Here is a 20,533-nt window from a genome sequence, read left to right on the forward strand (position 1 = left end):
TCTGATCCACACCTACCAGCTGTCGATAAGGGCCCGGAGTCACGGCCTCCCTGTAAAGAATGACCTAGTTACATGACATGTATGTGTGAATGGATTAATGAATATATGAATTGAAGAGCTGGCGCCCCCTTCAGGGTGTGTCCCCACCTTGCGCCCAGTGATTCCGGGTAGGCTCTGGACCTACCCCCGCCTTGAACTGGATAAGAGTTACAATGAATGAATGAACAGAAGAGGGGATTCAGATATCTGACAATAAACATATTACAGAAAACAGCTAAATTTAGTATTTGTTTTACTTTGTCATTATCTATTAAACTGTGTTTATAAACATGGTTTAGTTTAATTTATATATATATATATATATATATATATATATATATATATATATATACAGCCAATAATTTTTTTTAAATATAATAATAATAATAATAACAATTCTTATGTAATTTATCAGTGTCTGTTTGTGAAGCCAAAGGAAGAGCAGGATTTATTTGAAGGAAATAAAAATATTTCTCATCACTTAATTTTCCTTCTCTGCTCGTTAACCGTGACGTGATCTTGCCCCGGTGTGCGCATGCGTGATCAAACACGTTCAGAAGCTCCCCACAATGCTGGTTAGAGTTCGATTCTGTTCCAGGGAACCGACTCTTCCCAAGTGTCCGCTTGAGTGAACCGATTGACTGAAACTGTTAGCTCTGAAATCACGCGAGAATAGTAAACGTTAACTGAATTAAAGTGAAGTTCATACAAGTTAAAGAAAGAGATCGAAAAGATGTGTGAATTAAGCTTTAACACTGTCCTTATCATAATGATGTACTATCATTAATTTATTCACACACTCACCCACTCACACCTGTGGACAGTTTCACACACTCATCCAGTCACTCACACACACACCTTTGGACAGGTTCACCCACTCACTTACTCACCCAGTCACTCACACATTCACACCTGTGGAGAGGTTCACACACACATCCACTCATTCACACACTCACCCAGTCACACAATCACACCTGTGGACAGGTTCACACACACCCACTCATTCACACACTCACACCTGTGGACAGTGTCACACACTCACCCAGTCACTCACACACTCACACCTGTGGACCGGTTCACACAAAGACACACACTCATTCACACCTGTGGACAGTTTCACACACTCACCTAGTCACTCACACCTGCGGACAGGTTCACACACACACCTGTGGACAGAGTCACACACTCACCTTGTCACTTACACACTCTCACACCTGTGAAAAGCTTCACACTCTCACCTACTCACTCACTCACACACACATACACTCACTCACTCACACCTGTGGACAGTTTCACACACTCATTCCCTCACGCACACACTCATAGATGCATGTACTGAATGAAGGTAGATGTGTAGCATTAGAGCTAAGACTTTTAAAACCTTAGAACAAGTTTATGGCATTAATGACTTCTTCTCTTTTTCTGGGTGTTAATCAAAGACAGAACGGAACCAAGCGCCTAAAGCCTCTGAAAAATTCCCAAAGAAAGTTATTACATGATACCTGGCCCGCTGATTTTACATATTTAAGCAGCAAAAACACCTTGTATGTCAGATGTTAGAACACTGCTATGAAGAGAGGATTTTATTGTATTCGGTGTATCGACCAATTGACAAGAAGAGTCGGTGCAAAGAGCCGATTCGTCCTCGAGTCGCTAGTTGGCGATGGCGGCAGAAAGCGCTCGGTTGCCCGGCTTGGTGGAGGAATTTGTGGCGGGAGAAGTGGACAGCAAAGCTGCGGATGTTACAGAAGGTATTTTATTTATTTGTCGATATAATATTGTAGCAAATCAGCGTTTACTTTGGAAGGTAACTCTCGTGTTCTCGGGGCTCCTGTAGAATGACTCGTTAACGCTCTCCCCACATCCTGTGTGATGCAAACTGAATTAACTCACTAATATTGTCGTTTTGGCGTGTTTTGAGCCTAACTTTAAGCCCTGGACGATGAAATGAGATATAATGGAGACACTCTATGAATTGTCATCGATTGTAATCTTAAACGTGCACGTTGTGTGAGGTTAAAGTTGGCTTCTTTTTGGAATTGTCAGTTCCCCCTTAAATGGGTCAGCAGTTACATTCAGGCGCCCGAAGCGCTTGAATGTAACTGCTGTCCCATTTAAGGTGGAACGGACAATTCCAGTAACGCTCAACATTGCAAAAGTCTCCCAACATACTGTTAATTCCTCTGTATATATATTTAAGCCGAGCTGAATAAACAATCCGTTTGAAGCCGTTTGTGACCTCACAAATAATGAAACTTTTACATACAGTATTGTGCAAAACTTATTTTTTAACCATAAGCAAATTATTTTTCATATTGCTGTTCCCTTTACATGATGTTTGACTTTAAAATGTTTTAAAACTACTACGACAGGAGAGGTTTTGGAAATCGTTAATTTACAGATTTAATTTAAATTTTTATTTTATTTGTTATTAAGAGTTACAGTGTTGTTACTGTTTTTCTGGGCAAATAAACTTATAATTCCATTATAAAAATAACCAGAAATGTACTTAGCTTATGTGGTCCCCAGGTGCGTGCAAGGACAGATGTTAAGGTGTCCCAGATGTGTACTATGGTATTTCATGTGTCTGCTAATGTTTTCCAGATGGTTACTGGGGTGGTTGCCATAGGGGTTGCTATAGTATTTCACATGGTTTCTATGGTCATGGGTGGTTGTTGTTAAGTGAATGCTTTGGCAGGCTATGAAGAGTGCACAAATGTTTGCACCCCACCCATCCCTAAGGGGGAATAAATCAGCCCTTTTTATGGAGGGCATCCAATAAGATCAGGGGTTATTTACATATTGTCGCACTCCAAAGATAAACATGTATCTCCTTTTCGAAATACATTTTTCTTTTGACAGCTGTGTGCTGTGTGAATCTTAAATGCACAGTCTGCTTAAATCCAATGACTACAGTGATACTGGAATATAATGTTAAACATGAAACACAATGGGGTTTTGGTTTATATAGTCCCACAGATGTTATAAGTGGACCTCAGAGATAAAAATGTATGGTATTGGCCCTTTAACAAGACTGAGCCTGAGCCCTAAGGGAGTGGAGGGAGCTGTGGACTGGGGTAATCAGAAACCTATTGCCCCTTTCACACAGCTTATAGCCATAAGACACTGGGGTAATCTTTGTTGCTACTTTTCATGCCTTTCTCTCTCATAATCCTCTTGTTTTTCTTTAAGGTGTCAAGGCTGGAAACTTCACCATTCTTGAGTTAGTTGAGGCACTGGGGTAAGATGTTTTATTTTTATATGTATACACACTATATATAACTATATTGACCTATTGGCCTTGTGGTCTATGTACAGCTGAGCTTTAGTAGCAGCTCAAGAGTTACTGAAGGTGTTTACATATGTAACAGTATTAACATGATGGTAGGCTTTCGTTCACTTTTCAGTCAGTGGTAGACTCAGCAGGTTTGTTGTTTGTGTTTAGCTTGAGTCTAACCAGTTCTCAGCCTCAGACTCGGGGCAGAGGTGTTCAGCTCCTCTCTCAAGTCCTTCAGGAATGCTACAGCGGCCTTTCAGAAAAAGAGGGTAAGCTGTATACAGATTTTAAGGAGGTTTTGGATGACGATAATTCTTACTGATTGTGAGCTCTAATTGCTAATACTGTCTGCAGTGGAAGTGCTGATTGCTTTCTACGAGAACCGACTCAAGGATCACTATGCGATCACGCCACATGTTCTTCGGGGACTCAAGGCCTTGGTAAGTCTCCGCTCAAGTCTCGCTCTCCTCTGGTGTGTTGGGCTGTCCAGGTTGTTGCAGTAGTGGCAGACTGAAAAGAGGCGGTGGTGGACATCTCGTGTCTCCGAGGAAGTTGGTGGCATTGATTGTGATGAAGGGAGTTCAGGTAAAGGCTAACAGGGTGGGATTGGAAACGACCAATTATGGGGTGAAAATCCAGGGACTAAATAAATGTTTTTTAATATAATGAGAGTTTTCATAGAGTTTTGGCAACTTGTTTTTATATAAAAACTGACATCGTTTCTGTTATTTTTATATCTTTTAAAAAACATATTCTTAAATGTTTTAAAGAGTTTAAGAGGTTATGGAAGTAGTCGGTTCCTGTAGTGCAGCACAGCATGCTAATTCTGTGTGGACAGTGATATTTTAATGTTTGGGAAGGTTTTTATGTAACTAGGATCCTCAGATTGGTCCAATACTTAATCATCTGTTTTCCTCCTTTAGGTGAAGAGCACAGCTCTTCCCCCTGGTTCTGCCGTCTCTATTCTGAAATCCCTCTTCCAGGACATCCATGTGCAGGTGAATTACAAAGCAGACACAAGCCTTTCACCATCACTATGCTCGCTAACAAGAAATGCATCTCCTCTATAAATGAACATGCCTAATTATCACAAACTCGCTGAATTGATACACACGCTGGAGTAGACTTGGTTCTGTGGTTTCTGAATCTGTAGGAAGTAAGGTGTGGAAAGAAGTACTTCCCAAATTCAAGGATCTACCTTTGGTTTTCGTTATTCTACATCCTTTTATCGGCAACAATCGGAGGTAGACACTTAAGACGGCAATCCATCAAAAGTAGTGATCTAGACTGGGTTTACTTCTGTGAAGATTGATAGTCAGGTTTATTTAGTGCTTTTCTAAAGTCCCATATAGCTTTACATTCTGTGGAACGTGTAGTTTGAGTCACCAGGTTCAGGAGGGTTTGGGTCTCGTGAAGATCAGGGCTAGTGTTTTTGCTTGTTGCACGTTGTATAGGTGAGATTCTGGATGGGTGCGCATCAGCATGTCTGCTGGCCTCTGATATTTGTGATTACGACGCAGAAGTGTAGACCAGCTTTTACTCAAACTCGAATGAGGTTATTAATCATTCATTCATTCATTCATTCATTGTCTGTAACCCTTATCCAGTTCAGGGCGGCGGAGGGTCCGGAGCCTACCCGGAATCACTGGGCGCAAAGCAGGAACACGTCCTCTGTGACTGCGACACTACCTGCTGCACCACTGTGCCGCTGAGGTTATTAGTGCTTTCAGAAAAATAAGAAACGTCTGTGTTCATTCCTTCTGTCTCACAAGGAAAGTACAAGAGAAAACGAAAGAGAGTATCACAGTGTTAAACATTTAAAAACATTTCCGTTCCATAACCGTACCCCCTCTGGGAGTCTGAGGGCTTTTAACCCTTTGGGGTCTGAGGTCAGAAGGCTTTACCCTGGTCTTATCTTGTGATGGGGTGAACAGGGCAGACTTTACAGCTTCAGAAATGCAAAAGATATTCATCACAACATCCAGAATAATCAGATTTGATTAAGATAACCAGTGTTACTGCTTTATTTCCCCAGTCGCTGATGGTGGCCCAACGGTCGTGTGTCTACAACATGCTGATCAGCCTCATGGAGTCGAGAGAGGGAGGTAAGGAAGGAACCCTTACTCTCCTTACCCATGACTAGCACTGTGCTATTTTTATCAGCGTCTTCAGAGAGCCAAGGACCGTCGCATGTTGTTGCTGATGCTTTTAACTGTCACTCCACAGTAGATTTTTCTTTACTGTTCCCACAGAGCTGAAGGGTTTAGGCCCAGACTTCGTGTACGGGTTTGTGCAGGCAGTTGACGGAGAGAGAGATCCTCGAAACCTACTGCTGGCCTTTCAAATTGCCAGGAACATCATCCACAGAGGATACGACCTCAGTGAGTACAGATTTTAAAGACAATAAGGATATGACACCAGTATTTTAGTTGTATGGCGTCATAAAGACACAGTCAGAACAAGATGTCTTCTTAAAGGGAACTTTACAGGGGAAGGAAAACCCTCATGGAGTTAATCTCACATTTTGACACGAAAGTCTAAAACTAGGGCTTAAACCGACCGCAGTGATATGACAATTGCAGCTGAGGGGCACAATGCACGACCTAACAGAGCTTTACATTTGCAGAGTAATTTTAATAGAGTTTGACAAAAGATATACAAGCAACCTATACATCTCTGCCACAAATGGGGGATGGCCAGGTTTGGTCCAGAGTCACTGACACACCCAGGCCACTAGGAGTCAGTATAATGGCAGTTTGTTTTTACAAAAGGTGTAGAGAGAGTTACATGTCTCGTTTTTGGCCGAAGTGACCCTTCAATGTGAAACGAATGCTTTTGTTCATAAAAATGTGTAGTATCTGTGTGTATATTTGATTTTTAGCAGCTGTTGGATGATCTGACCGGCTGTGATTCTTCTTTAGGTCAGTTTACAGAGGAGCTGTTTGAAGTCATGTCCTGTTATTTCCCCATAGATTTTACCCCGGTATGTATACTCCATTTTTTTTCTTCTGTGTGAGTGTGCTCTTAAATAACTGACAGAGTATTTAATATGTGTGTCATCTTTAGCCTCCCAACAACCCTCATGGAATCGCTGAGGAGGATCTCATCCTGGCTCTGAGGGCTGTTTTGACTGGGACACCTCGCTTCGCAGAGGTATAAATACATTTTTCTAGACGTCATTTACTTGTTTTAATGATGTTATTTACAGTGTTTCGAGCGTGTGACTAAAACAGAGCTAAATTTTGATCACAAAGTTCGATTCTCTGCCTTTTGTTGGTGCCAAAGTTATGTTTTGTTGATTCCAGTCCACTTTAAAATGTGTCAGGAGTTACATTCCTGTTTACCAGGATAAAATGGATAAAAAGAAACAAAATGTAAATAGACTGGATTTAAGATTTGCTGTGTTTTTTAGTGTTTGTTTGTGTTTTGAATTCATCCATAAGGACAGCTAACTATGAGTCTTTGATTTATTCAGTTTCTACTGCCTTTAATCATCGAGAAGCTGGATTCTGACGTCCAAAACGCCAAAGTGGACTCTCTGCAGACGCTGGTAAAGCATTATTCTCTAAGCTAAACTATCTGACATTTACACTACAGGCTAAATGTGTCCTAAACGTGTCAAAATGCTTTTAACATTTCAGAGAATTCAGCTGCTTTAAAGAGGACATATTATGATAAACTTACTTGCTAAATGCATGTTTACATTAATGTATTGATCTGGAGACCATCAACCCACACACTATGAAACAAGGCCCCAGTCAGTTGTCTGTGTGCTCTAAGTCAGAAAACACAGGATAAAACGAGTCGTTCTGATTCTGCTCCGCTTCTGACGTCAAGTGCAGACACTTTAGAGTGGCGCGAAGAAATAAGAGCACTGAGTAAAAACGGAGAAGAAAGATAACAGAGAAAACAGCTAAAAACCAGAGCTTCTGCTCCTCGCTCCTTACTGCTGTGCGCTCGGGGTCGGGGTGAACAGCAAGCGGCTCATTATCATTTAAAGGAACAGTTGCTGAAAGCAGGCGTTCTGAACTGGGCTGTTTACACATGGGGAGAACACTGCTGTGGGGTTTGGACCAAAGCAGGTCACAGAGGTCACAGGTCACATTAAGAAACAGAACTATGTTCCACTGTGGAAAAGAAGGAGGATATTTCCCCATCAACATTACTTGTCTTTCATATGTATTTTTTGTTGTTTTCAAATATCAGACTCTGTTTATATGTGGCCAGTCCTCTATACATGGTGTCTAAGCTAGAGATATGTCATATATGATGTGAAGATGTGAAATCTGATCTGAAAAAGGTCAAAGCATCCAAATCCTCTCTCCTGTTTGCTCTAGGCTGCCTGTGGACCCGTTTATGGACACAGAGAGCTGGCGGACTTTCTTCCAGGCCTGTGGTCTTCCATACGGAGAGAGGTGAGTGTGGTGAAACATAACCAAGGGCCAAAATATGTCCGCAAGTCAGAATACCAAAGGTCTTCACCACCTTTGGAGACATTTGTGATTTTTGGACATTTTTGCAGGCTGTAATTTCTTTTTGATTTTTTTTATAGTAGGATCCTCACCCTTTTAAATGTATTTAGTATTTTATACCATGGCCTAATGGTTAGAGCAGAGCAGGCTTAGGGCTCAAAGGTCGTTGGTTCGATTCCCACGAGCAGCAGGAAAACTGGGGGCGGTGGGAGTGAAGGAACAGAACTGTCCTCCTCCATCAGTCATAGGTGAGCAAGGCACAGAACCCTCAACTGCTCCCCGGGAGCTGAGAATGACTGCCTGGCACTCTGGGTGTGTGTTCACATCCCAGTGTGTGTGTGTGTTCACTGTCACAGATGGGTTAAATGCGTAAGGGACATTTTGTTGTTCGCCATACAATAACAAATAATTGCACATTTAATAATGAGAAATCCCACTTTTGTGGACCCTCCCTGTCCCTCTAGGATTTGTTAGTTGGCTATTTAATTAGATATTCTAATTACAGTAATACCTTGACTTACAAGGTTAATTCGTTCTGTGACCGAGCTCGTAACTCAGTTTGCTCGTATATCAAATTAAATTTGCCCAGTAAAATGAATTGAAATACTATTAATCCATTCCAGCCTCAAAAACCACACCATTTTTTTGTTCCTTTTTTTTAAATAAGAAAAATTTACTTTATAAATAAAAAATAATGTATAAAAAAATCAATAATACATAATAAAAGAGAATGTAAAGAAATAAACGTGTTCTATTAAGTATATTTACCTTGAAGATCTGAGAGAGAGAGGTTGGCGGCTCCCCATGCTCTATCTCTTAACTTCACTTACTCGCTACACACTTAATGCTACAGTGCTGCAAAAAACAGCGATTTATTAGAGATGCATGGCAAGATAACCTAGTGATCTGAACGCTCGCTGGACCGTCAGGTGGTGGCAGGTGGTGTAAGCTCGCTCACTTCATAAAGCAAAAAATCCTAGCGACAGCTCGTATCAAGCTCATAATTCATAAATCGATTCACTCATAAGTCAAGGTTTCACTGAATTTTGATCCTAAATTTGTAGATTGTCGAGTGGTAATGACTTTTCGTCTCCAATTGGACAGGGCAGACTAAAATGAGACTCCAAATCCTGCTTAATTAAACCCAAAGTGGAGGGTTGCCAAGTAGTTTTTATTATTGTCGCCCTTCGAAGGACTGGTGCCCCCTCCAGGGTGTGTTCCCTCCTTATGCCCACTGAACTGGATAAGGGTTACAGACAATGAATGAATGCAATATTATTGTTATTATTATTATTAATAAGCAAGAATCCCATTTGATTCCTCAAGTAGCTGGATAATACGCTAAGACTGGAGGACAGCCCTATAGTAAGTTTTCTGGTTAAATGGAGGACTCCCTAGCTCTTTTTCTATTGGCCTGGCTTTTTGTTGGGTTGGAGTTTTCTGGCTATGATGGTATCGTGTTTAAGTTGGCTAATCTGCTGTGATGGTGTTATGTGCGCAGGTCTTTCAGACGGCGAGTGAACGCGTGGAGTCTGCAGGACTCGCAGCTCTAACCTCGCTCTCTGCATGTCTGTCTCGCTCTGTCCTCACCTCAGACTCCGAAGACCCACTGCAGGTTTTTCTGGAGCTCGTTCTCAAAGGTACCAGCTCTGATCTGATCATCTCCTCTGATAATTTCAGCTAATAATTTGACCTAATCATCTCATATAACACAAAGCATTATTATAGGTTTATTGTGCAGTATTCCATTTTTTGTGGATTTATACCTTCTTCATTTTCACTTATTTTTCTTTCTCCCATTCTCTTTCCTCTTTCTCATTTCTCTCTCGCTCTTTCTAACTCTCTTGCTTTCTCTCTCTCTCTCTCTCTCTCAGATTGTAAGCATCACCTCTGTGAGCCAGATCTGAAGCTCGTTTGGCCGAGTGCTAAGCTCCTGCAGGCTGCATGTGGCGCTTCCTACAGGTCCAGTCTCCTCATCACAGCGACAGTCCTGCCTGCGCTGCTGGACGAGTACAGCTCCAGGGCTCAGGTTGGTGTGGACTAAATAAAAGCCTGGAAACTTTTGATAGTTGTTTTCCACTTGCAGAGAAACTTGTAATATTGGATCATTCCTAAAATGTTTTAGAAATAATAAAAAACTTACCAGTCACCAGTTCTGTATACAGCTGCTATCTCTCTGTGTGTGTGCGCGTGTGTGTAGTGTGCTCAGCGGCGCACCCTGCTGGAGGTCTTACATGGGTTTGTTCAGCCCACGCCCAGCAGTCTGTCTGCAGAGGGAGGTACGCAAACTAAAATTAGTTAATTCTTGTGTTGATGAAAAAGTGGGTTGTTTATGTTATTTCTACTCTACTGTCAAGAAATGTCGAGACACCATTAATCTGCAGCACAGCACTGCTGAATCCTCTCTCTCTCTCTCTCTATCTCTCTTGCTCTCTCTCTCAGAGGAGAGTGTGTTATTGCCGTTTCAGAAGTCTCTGTGCAGTGCAGTATTTTCTGCTCTTTCTGAGTCCAGTGCTGGCCTTCAGATCACTGCTATCAAAGTTCTCATTACACTGGGGGAGCAGCCTGGTGAGAACACACACACACACCTCCCGGCTGATTTAAACCCTGATGACCTGCTGGTCCTGGCCCTTACATTCAGGTGCACTGTAACTCTTTACATGAACAGAACAGTAAACTTTTCTGACCTTCACTGTGTCCTGTCCAGGCCTTCTGTCCGAGTCTGAGGTGGAGACGGCTGTGGACCATCTGACCAAATTAATTCTGGAGGAGGATGATGCTCAAGTCAGGTATTTTCATGGCCACAGGGCTGCGTCTCTTCTCGTGCTGATGTTCTGAGAGCTGGTAAACATTGTTGCTGTTTCCTGTCTCAGTTTGGCCGTAGCGGAGTGCGCAGGATCGCTGTCTCGACTCCATCCCTCCTCCTTCACCTCCCGACTGATTCCCAGACTGAAGGATGAAATATTCTCAGGTACCCGTACACCTACAAAGCAGTTAGATTTTTCATCTCATTTGAGTCTTCCTATGTAACAATATACAAATGATCGTTTCCATACGTTTTATTGGCTTCTTTGAAGGTAGAAATGACTGAGTGCTTGTTTGAGACACAGGATATTTACATTTACGGCCTTTATTCGATGCTCTTGAAAAATTTGATTTGTTGACTGTTCAGGGAAGCAGTAAAATTAGGGTCCAGATACCACTGATCTAAGACCCTGCGAGATACAGGAGACAAGGCTGAGACCTGAACACAGTCCAAGAAAATTCACAATGTTTTCATAAGTGTGGGATCAGTGTTTATTTAAAGACTGCACAAAGGGTTGAGTCTTGAGTCTGTCTTTGAAGACAGTGAGGGACAATGGAAGGCAGTGGTAGACATTTGGAGTCAGGGAGGGACTCTGGTTCTGGCAGTAGGAGACAGTGGGAGACATTTGGAGAGAGTCATGGTCTCTGGTTCTGGCAGTAGGAGACAGTGGGAGACATTTGGAGAGAGTCATGGTCTCTGGTTCTGGCAGTAGGAGACAGTGGGAGACATTTGGAGAGAGTCATGGTCTCTGGTTCTGGCAGTGGGAGACATTTGGAGAGAGTCATGGTCTCTGGTTCTGGCAGTGGGAGACATTTGGAGAGAGTCATGGTCTCTGGTTCTGGCAGTGGGAGACATTTGGAGAGAGTCATGGTCTCTGGTTCTGGCAGTGGGAGACATTTGGAGAGAGTCATGGTCTCTGGTTCTGGCAGTGGGAGACAGGGGGAGACAGTGAGGGACTGCTGTTCAGACATTAAAGCCCAGTGGGAGTTTGTGCTTCCGTCCTGGAGCCAGTTCTGAGAAGAATCTTGACACTAGAAGCAAGGAATAAACGTTGTCCTGAGGAAAACCAAGTCTGAGGTTATTAAAAAATATCCCGAACAGAAATGAGGACCACTCAACTACAGACTCCACACAGCTCACATCTTGCAGGTCCCAGTTTTATAATCCCAGTCTCTTGGTTAATTACCATTTCTCCCCACAGAACCCATGGTGCTCAGAGATGACTCTGCTCCATCTAAGACTCGGCAGCGGTGTGTATCAGCTCTGGCCTCCGTCTCCACTCTGCCCGGGTTAGTTCAGGAAACTGCTCCGGTTCTGCTGCAGGTTTTATCTTCTGCTCAAAGAGGTACACAGCCCTGACTCTTCTCTAACACATGAAGAATGTAGACACTGTGCGTTTGGCATTGGGGGAGGGGGGGTGTGTGTGTGTGGGGGGGGGATCTATGTGTATATAATATTTAATTGATTTAGTTAAAGATTAATGATAGTTATATTAAATAAAATATAACTGTTCAACCCATTTTAATAAGGTTGATTTCTCTCTTTAAATGACAGACACACATTAGCTTGTGTGTTAACAGCTCCCCTGCTGGTAAAATTTCAAATTGCCGTATTTCCACACACACTAGTTTTTAATAAATAGATGTCAGCACTGTTATCGAGGAATAACTCTCGGGTAAAGTGTGATAATGAGGTCTGGTGTTGATCATATTGTCCTCTGAATTCCGGTGCCTTTATAGCTGAGAATGTCTCAATACTGTAATAATGTTGAACCTCTTTTCTGGACGTCTCCATGTAGGTAGCAACAGTTTCTCCCTGGAGGAAGTGACCTCAGTGTGCCACAGTCTGCAGAGGATAGCCAATCGGGCCCAGGGTGCGGAGGAGATTGGGAAGTTTTTCCATGATGTCATCATTCCTCAGTTGCTGGGGTTGGCTCTTCAGGCCGCTCTGCAGAGTAAGCACTACACTGTTTTTATTTTTATTTTTTGGAAGTGTGAATGCGTTTGTTCTATAAAGGATTAGTAGTTGTCAGATTCAGTCATATATGTTAGCCTTCAATAGCAGCATTAAGGGAATATCCCATTTTCTGCGTTATTAAAGGGTTTAAAGGATTAAAATGTAAATAAAGTGATGTAGAGTTTTGCGTGAAATTACCAGTTTTAAAAAAAGTTGAGTCTCGGTCATAGTGGCGGTGAATGGAACCAGACGTCTGAAGAGTGTCTTGCAGAGAAAAAAGAAGTTTGTACAGTAGTTTTTACCTTTTTTTTCACCCCTGGTGTTTTTGTGGGTGTTTCTCTCTTCAATTCCGTTTCATATGCCACTGAACCTCCTCCATGTGTTCCACCAGCCTTGGGAAGGATGGGGTCTGCACAAGGTGTAATTAGACAAGACATAAGACCTAGCACAACACTAAACATCTTTAAAATATTGTATCAAGCATGCAAACTGTCCAGATCTCTCACATCAGCTCACAGAGGTCCATGCTTCCGGGTGACCATGGGCAGCGATGGGGAAGTGAGGGCCATCCTACCCACTCAGAGATTAAGGCCAGTTGATCCCTGTAGGACTCCTGGTCTCAGATGGCAGGGGCTTCACCTGGATTCGAACCTGTGATCTCCAGGTGATGGGGAGGTAAACAGAATTTGGGAATTTGGGAGCACCTTAAGAGTATGTTTTAAAACCTGTTTCTGAGAAGAGCGTTGTAAAGGTTTGCTCAGAGATCCCACTCTTTCATCAACAACATAATTCAGTATAAAAGTTTTTAGACGGGTGGAGGTCACAGCTGGTGTAGACATGGAGACGTCTGGTTCCATTCACCACAACTTTATATTTTTTTTTAAAGGGAGAATTCCACATTAAACCACTGGGATATTTTAATGTTTGTTTACATGTTAACCTCTGTATGATGTAGAAATCATATACAAAAATAAGATCTGACTATGTTTTGAACCATTGGTAGATCTGAAACCTACATTTTTATATTTAAAACACAATTTAGAAAAAAACAGTAAGCCTGGATATTTAGCTGCTATAACAGGGTTTGACCAGTCAGAGGCAGCCAAAGCATGTGCTGTGTACATGGCCATAAGTGAAGTGAACTGAACTGATTTTCTGTCATACATTCAGCTCTCAGAATTGAAGCCAGATCTTCTTGTTCATAAAAACTGGCCTGTGTTAAGATAATAGTCGTGTGATGGACTGTATAAGATAATTACAGTGCACTGCTACTGATGCAGTGCGCTCGCCTGCAAGGAAACAAGTGAAAACACAAGAATACGCTGAGACATAATAAATGTAAATTGTGGTTTATTGCAGGTCAGAGGAGCTCTGATCTGAGCAGTGCTCTTACGCAGGAGACCGTTCTGTCTGCTTTAGTTCCTGTCATAAGCTCAGTTTGTGCAGCTCTGCAGACAGAGTGAGTCAGACACACCACACACACACACTTTACACACAAGAGCATGCAAACCCAGTCAGAAGCCACAGGAAATGAGTGTGAAAATGTTTAAAGTCACACCACAAAGAGAGCTTTTAACTAGGACTGGGCAAAGTGTTAAAATATTTATTTCCAGCTCTTTTGTCAATAAAAAAAAATCATTTATTCAGCCACTGAGGACATAACAGCTTCATTTTTGACCAAAACTGTAGTCCAACATTTGTAGACACCCCCTTATAAACAGTGAATCCAGCTCCTTTCCATAGTGCATGCACAAACTGTAAAATATAAAATCACCATGCTCAGTGGGCTGTGGAGCAGTGGAACTGTTCTCTGGAGTGATGGGACTGCATCCTGTACCTATGGATCCTCACAGCATGGTTCCAACATGAGGTGATTGATTCATGAGCACATATGACTCATGAATCAATGAGCTAAGCTTCACATAGCATACGAAGATGCTATTGTTTCATTGCTAATCTCCAAAGAGATCAGAGTTAATCTACTGTACATATCTGATGTGAAATGTTTTCGTGAGTCAGGTTTCTCCTCTGCTCCTCTACAGTCTCGCTGCTCAGACGGCTGCTCAGTTCGTCTCATTATTCCTCGATGGAGAGACGTCCTTCTTGCCTGAAAACACTTATCCATCTCAAATTCAGCTGCTCAAGGTCAGTTTATGATCAGATCTTTATTACATTAAATATATAACTCCTTTACATGAAATCTATTTGCTGGTATTTATCTGCACAGTGTGTATGTGCCAGGACAAGCACTATTTATTATTAGAATAGAATTAGAAGTTTAATAAAGAGGTGTCAAGGTATTGAAAATGTTATTACATCAGCTACTGTACTTAATGGCGATTATTCACGATTTAACAGCAGATTTATTTGCTGGTGTTTGATCCTAAAGTGGGGATATTCTTGTTTAAAATCAGAGCAGTGAGCTTTATCAGGATTTATTACTGTCAGTCATTAGGAAAGTGTGCTCTACACCTGGCTCATGTTTGTTGAAGAAGAACGACATGGAGCAGTTCCCTTACAGAGCAGCACAGACAGGCCTTTTAGGAACAAGTGGTGGCTCTTGTCAAATCTCTCAGGGAGGGCAGTTTTTTGATGATGGCTTAGGTGACTTGTTCAGTGGTAAGTGAAGAGCTAGGCATCTAGAAAACCTTTGAGGTGCACAAATGAACCAGGAAAGAACCTTGCATTTGACACATGAAGTGGAACAGTTTTCTTTTTCTGGTCACCTCATGTTGCGATACCACCAGTAACCACTAGATGGCATGCACCATCCTTCTGAATCCAGTTCCCTGTAATTAGTGCACTATGTAGTGAGTATAAACACGTCTCAGGTCACCTATGATGAAAGCATGGTAGGGCGAGCACTCTCGCAGCCCATAGATATTGCACTGAAAAAGCCTAATTACACTAAAAAGCCTAAATAGGAGTTTATGAGAGCAATGTTCACAGTGCATGTTAATGGTAAAATATCTGATGTTGTGTCTGTAGAGTGAGTTTGAGTCATGGAGCCAGTCTCAGCTGGTGTGTCTACTCATGGCCTGTGTGTGTTCCTTCCCTCACAACGTAAGTTCATTCACATTCACACACTTTTCTGTTTTAAACCCTCAGTGGAATCATTTATACCCCTCTTTATACTTTAAACACTAAAGCTTAGAGGGGGTTTATGTGTGGTCACGTGAACCCAGACCCTTGTGCAGCTGCTTCAGACCACCCTGTTTAACTTTAACTTCATGAATTACTATAGAGATCATGCCCCCTGTGAGCTCATTGTTGTAAGAGCTGGCAGGATGCTTTTCCACACACAGCACATAAACTCTGAGCTGTATCAGGTGGAGATTCCAGAGATCGACAGGCTTCTGGGGCAGCTGGAGGATCTGAGCTGCACCTCCACCCACCCATTCTCCTACACCTCTGCCGCAAAGTGCTTCGCCGGCCTCATCAACAAGAGAGCAGCAGGTAAACAAGCTGGATTCCTGCTCTCGACAACACCTCGGATTCTCAGACTTCATCACAGCCTTGTTTTTAGGACATTACAAATAACAAATGTGAGAGTTTGCTTACTTGTGTTGGGATATAAGAGAAGGAAGGATATGTTGACTAGAGTGTGTGTGTGTGTATATGATCAGGCCAGGCTCTAGATGCTGCTCTAGAGAAGACGTTGAAGAGGATCAGAGAAACCTTAGACTGTGAATCTTCTGCACAGCGCGTTCAGGCCTTCACTTTACTAGTCTGGGTAAAACTGTCAAATTCATGTCTCCATCTGATTGTACAGTTAATGATATCTATTGTATTCATATGTTTCCTCTTATATTTATTCTTTTTTGTGCAGGTTGCCAAGGCCCTGCTTCTGCGGTACCATCCACTGTCCACAGCTTTAAGTGACAAGGTACAAACAGCTTCACTGTAGGACCGCACATTACCTCTAACACTAATATATACATGCCTGTGTGTTATTTATGTTAGTTTCCCTGTGGATTTCTGTCTCTCGCTGCTGTAGAAATGTGTGGATCTAGGGGGAATAACTTATCTCTGGGTCTGCACAGTGTATGATTAATTCATTCATTATCTGTAACCCTTATCCGGTTCAGGGCGGCGGTGGGTCCGGAGCCTACCCAGAATCACAGGGCGCAAGGCGGGAACACACCCTGGAGGGGGCGCCAGTCCTTCACAGGGCAACACACACTCACACATTCACATCTACGGACACTTTTGAGCCTCCAATCCACCTAACAATGTGTGTTTTTGGAGCGTGGGAGGAAACCATCATTGTGATGCACCACTGAGCTGTAATACGAGAAAAGAGCCTCTGTCTTTGCTACCCTGGGCTCAGCACTGCAGAAACTACACTATGTAACTTCAGGAGGAGAGGGAAACCACACCCATGTTGATTTCAGGACAATGCTGTAAATGTTAATTATAATCTACAACTATAGGGGGAGCCCAGGAGCAAAACCACCAAATCTTGCTTATTCTTCCTTTAACTCTTGTGTCTGTTTGCATTTCCTCAGATTTTCTCCCTGTTGAGAGATCCTGAGCTGGGTTCCCGTGCGGCCGATAGCCTCTCTCTCCTGATGAGCGACTCCTCAGACGTCCTGAACCGCAGCTGTCACGCAGACGTGAGGATCATGTACCGGCAGCGCTTCTTCACGGAGAACTCTGATAAACTCGTACAGGGCTTTAACAGCGCAGAGCAAGGTATTCATACTGGAGCATCTCCGGGAGGATCGGGTGTGAGTGAGTGGAGATTAACGTGTGAAATTTTTATTAAGGCCATTTCGGATCGAAAAAGAAAAGAAGCGCACGTCAATTTCGAAAACAAACATGTATATTAACGGTGTGGTTTACACTGAGTCCGAAACTGACGGGCTGTGACCCTGCGTGATTTTGAATTAGACCCCTTTTTGTGTGTGTGTGTCGATTTGTTCATAGCAGTTTTTTGTAACAAAATCTTAAAAAACAATCAACACACTGACTATAAAACTGCGGCAGTTAACGAAAATATAAACCCTTTCTTTGAGAGGAACAACACTTCTAGCTACTTCCTGTGATTTCAGAGTTGAGATAAAAACATGCCGGATTTGGTGTGAAGGTTCCACTACGTTAAAAATCACATCTGTTTTTTATGTGCGAAAAAATCATACTCTGTGTGAAAGGCCTTTTACTGTTGTAATGGACTAACAAGTCAATTTCATCCTGAAACACTCACGCAACTTGAAGAACAGTTTGGCATTTAGCAGACGCTCTTATCCAGAGCCAGAGGCCAGTGCAGTGTTAGGAGTCTTGCCCAAGAACTCTTATTGGTGTAGCACAGACCGGACCTGGAATCGAACCCAGGTCTCTCACATGGGAGCCAATGGTGTTACCACCGTACCACACTGACCAAGCCCCACTTTTGTACCAGCTCTTCACGAGGTGGATGATGTGTGTCTTTTCTGTCTTTCAGAGAAGAAGTCTGTTTATCTGAAGGCCTTGTCACACATTGTAAATAATCTGCCTCGACAAGTCCAGCTCACGGAGCTCCCCCCGGTGAGTTACATTAAAATGTCATCCTTGTTTCTAACCTCACAGGCCATTCTTTCAGCTCTACTGACTGTCGTGCTGTAGTCCATCTGTTGCTCTGCATTTCCTCCAATACATTTCCTGACTGGTAAAATTGGCAGTATCAGTGACCCATGGTTTTATTGGTATCAGCAAATTAATGAAATTTAGATGGTCACCTGATATCATTCACCACACCTTTTAGCTACGTCACAATAATAGAGGCCCCATCACAGGTTCAATATATTTCTAGTTGGTTTAAGAAATGAAAAGCTGCTTGTGAAAGCTGCAGATGAGACAAAATAGTTTTAAAAACTCATAAAAGCATAAAATATTTGAATAGTGTTTTATAATATCAACATATTTTATCTTCTAATATCATAAAGATACATTTTTTAAAAATGAATCAAAATTAAATTTAGGATTTCTTCATGGTGTATTGTATTATTTTCAACATGAAGTGTCTAATATCTCCTGTGATTCTCTCCTCTGTGTGTTCTCAGTTGCTGCCTCTCCTGCTGGAGGCGCTATTGTGTCCTGATGATGCAGTGCAGCTCTCTGTTTTGTCGTGTCTTCAGCCGGTTCTTCAGGACCCTCCTCCTGCTCTCAGCAGCCAGCTGGAGGCGCTCTTCTCGCGCCTGCTGTCTCTAACTTCTAGCTCTGCCATGGTGCATACATCTCACCCACTCTCCTTTTACACCTCATTGCTCACTAGCAGCTCAACCCAGTGTCACACCACTACACACCGACATAGAGTTGTTTTTTTCATGAAAATGTTCCCTGATCAAATTGTAGCCTATGTTTTTCACACGGAAACATATCAAGTTTTTACCAGAATATTTTACATTCTTCGTTAATGAGTCTGGTTTTTTATTTTCTATTTTCCTTTTACTCAAACAGAACGTGCGTATCGCAGCCCTCCGCTGTATCCATGCCCTCTCTCGGCTTCCTGAGCACACGGTAATGTTTCATCATTGAATGGTGTCGTTGTTGCTGTGTGGAATTGTCCTACCCACTCTTTCGACTGGGTGTTATCTGTCCGTGTATTTTTTTTTTTTTTTTTTTTTTTAAACTGTTCGACCACTTCGAACTTAACATCCACCGTTCTGCCGTTGTAGGTTCTGCCGTTCCGGGCCAGAGTTCTGCGGGTTCTGGCCTCTCCTCTGGACGATAAGAAGAGGCTGGTGAGGAAGGAGGCGGTGTCTGCTCGGGGAGAATGGTGAGTTTGTTTATCACCAGTGACAGAACATAATAGAATACTTCTTAACTGTGTGAAATGGACGTGTGTGTGTTTGTTTGAGAGAAACTGGGTGTGTGTGTGTGAGTTCGTGAATGTGTAAAGTCGTTCACAGGAGTGTGTTTGAGAAACTGGTTCAGTTGCTGTGCTGTGTGTGTGTGTGTGTGTGTGTGTGTGTGTTTTACAGGTTTTTGTTGGGCAGTCCAGGGGGACGGTGAAGGTGATGGTGAAGCCCCCTCAGTTGCTGCTGGTCTTTACTGGAGACCAACTCCTCTTCCTCAGCGTTTCCCATAAAACCCTGCTCCTCTGTTTTTCTGTGTCTGCTCTAAACACGCACAACCCGAGCAGAGAATCTCTCTGGCCTTAACCAGAATACACCGGCTCTGGGAACTTCTTGTAAATGAGCAAACACCGTGCACTGCTTTGTTTTTGCCTTTTGAAGCAGCCTGCTACGTTCAGCAGGTGGCGCTGTAATTTTGAGCCAACAATCTTTGCCATTTCTGGATTTTGCTGGTGAAGATACACCATTGTTTAGAATCCCTCAGCAGCTCCTATTTTCCCTAATAAAGAAAAACAGGCCTATGTAGTTAATTATTAATTCTGAATCTAATCTCAATAAGAACGAGGATAGTGTTCAGAAATAACGGTCTACATTAGAGTTTACTGACAGTGGTCTGACCACAAATAGTTACAAATCTACACTGACTACATTTTATAATCGGTCTAGACAGTGCATACGATGAAGAAGGCAGACATCATGAATTTCTCACCTGAAATTTCACATTAACAAGATTTCCATTAGTGTTTTAAACATTTCACAGGGTGTCATATGTTTAGTTTCACCGGCCGACCCACTAACGCTGAACCTTCACGTTATAAAAGTGTATGCCAAGGATATAGTGAATATTTAAATGCCAATAACTTGTCAATAAACCCCTTTGTAAATGTGTGGAACTGAGTTAATAAACTTTAATTAGTGTGTTTTTAAGACGGTTTAAAGGGCCTTAGGAGCTTGTTTTGAATTCATCCTGCCTATTTGCCTCTTCACATTGAAGTGTTTCAGCCACAGCTGCACTCAGAACACAGCTTGTTTGCATGTTGTTCTAGAAAACACAGGCACTTGATTCTGAGAGAGAGAGGTTGTGTAAGTGGTGCAATTTTACAAAAAATAGCAAGCAAAGAAATAAGGTATGAGCCCTTTAAGGTTA

General features: G+C 42.4%; 1 protein-coding gene across 2 annotated transcripts; it reads left to right on the forward strand.

The window, feature by feature from the left end:
• Nucleotides 1-584: 584 nt before the first annotated feature.
• On the forward strand, nucleotides 585-20,279 carry mms19 (MMS19 homolog, cytosolic iron-sulfur assembly component). Of its 2 annotated transcripts, none has more exons than XM_066666276.1 (31): nucleotides 585-1,790; nucleotides 3,232-3,280; nucleotides 3,485-3,585; nucleotides 3,671-3,756; nucleotides 4,240-4,314; nucleotides 5,352-5,421; nucleotides 5,569-5,697; nucleotides 6,238-6,299; nucleotides 6,383-6,469; nucleotides 6,792-6,866; nucleotides 7,654-7,731; nucleotides 9,290-9,428; nucleotides 9,663-9,817; nucleotides 9,989-10,067; nucleotides 10,231-10,356; nucleotides 10,496-10,577; nucleotides 10,662-10,759; nucleotides 11,796-11,939; nucleotides 12,393-12,548; nucleotides 13,910-14,009; nucleotides 14,593-14,695; nucleotides 15,539-15,613; nucleotides 15,856-16,006; nucleotides 16,177-16,283; nucleotides 16,380-16,436; nucleotides 17,059-17,245; nucleotides 17,994-18,076; nucleotides 18,592-18,756; nucleotides 18,989-19,048; nucleotides 19,207-19,307; nucleotides 19,513-20,279. In XM_066666276.1, exons 1-31 carry the CDS (start codon nucleotides 1,703-1,705, stop codon nucleotides 19,541-19,543), a joined length of 3,099 nt encoding a protein of 1,032 aa, XP_066522373.1. In that variant the 5' UTR covers nucleotides 585-1,702; the 3' UTR covers nucleotides 19,544-20,279. The 2 variants fall into 2 exon arrangements, with proteins under 2 accessions (XP_066522373.1, XP_066522374.1); XM_066666277.1 differs by having other exon boundaries at nucleotides 586-1,790; nucleotides 15,880-16,006.
• Nucleotides 20,280-20,533: the final 254 nt, after the last annotated feature.

The sequence above is a fragment of the Hoplias malabaricus genome, chromosome 3, assembly GCF_029633855.1.
Source record: "Hoplias malabaricus isolate fHopMal1 chromosome 3, fHopMal1.hap1, whole genome shotgun sequence".
NCBI lineage: Eukaryota > Metazoa > Chordata > Actinopteri > Characiformes > Erythrinidae > Hoplias > Hoplias malabaricus.

Coding starts and splice junctions, on each gene's coding strand:
- mms19 (XM_066666276.1), top strand. CDS start 1,703: ATGGCGGCAGAAAGCGCTCGGTTGCCCGGCTTGGTGGAGGAATTTGTG. Junction 6,300..6,382: donor TCCCCATAGATTTTACCCCG/GTATGTATACTC, acceptor TGTCATCTTTAG/CCTCCCAACAACCCTCATGG. Junction 12,549..13,909: donor TCTTCAGGCCGCTCTGCAGA/GTAAGCACTACA, acceptor GGTTTATTGCAG/GTCAGAGGAGCTCTGATCTG.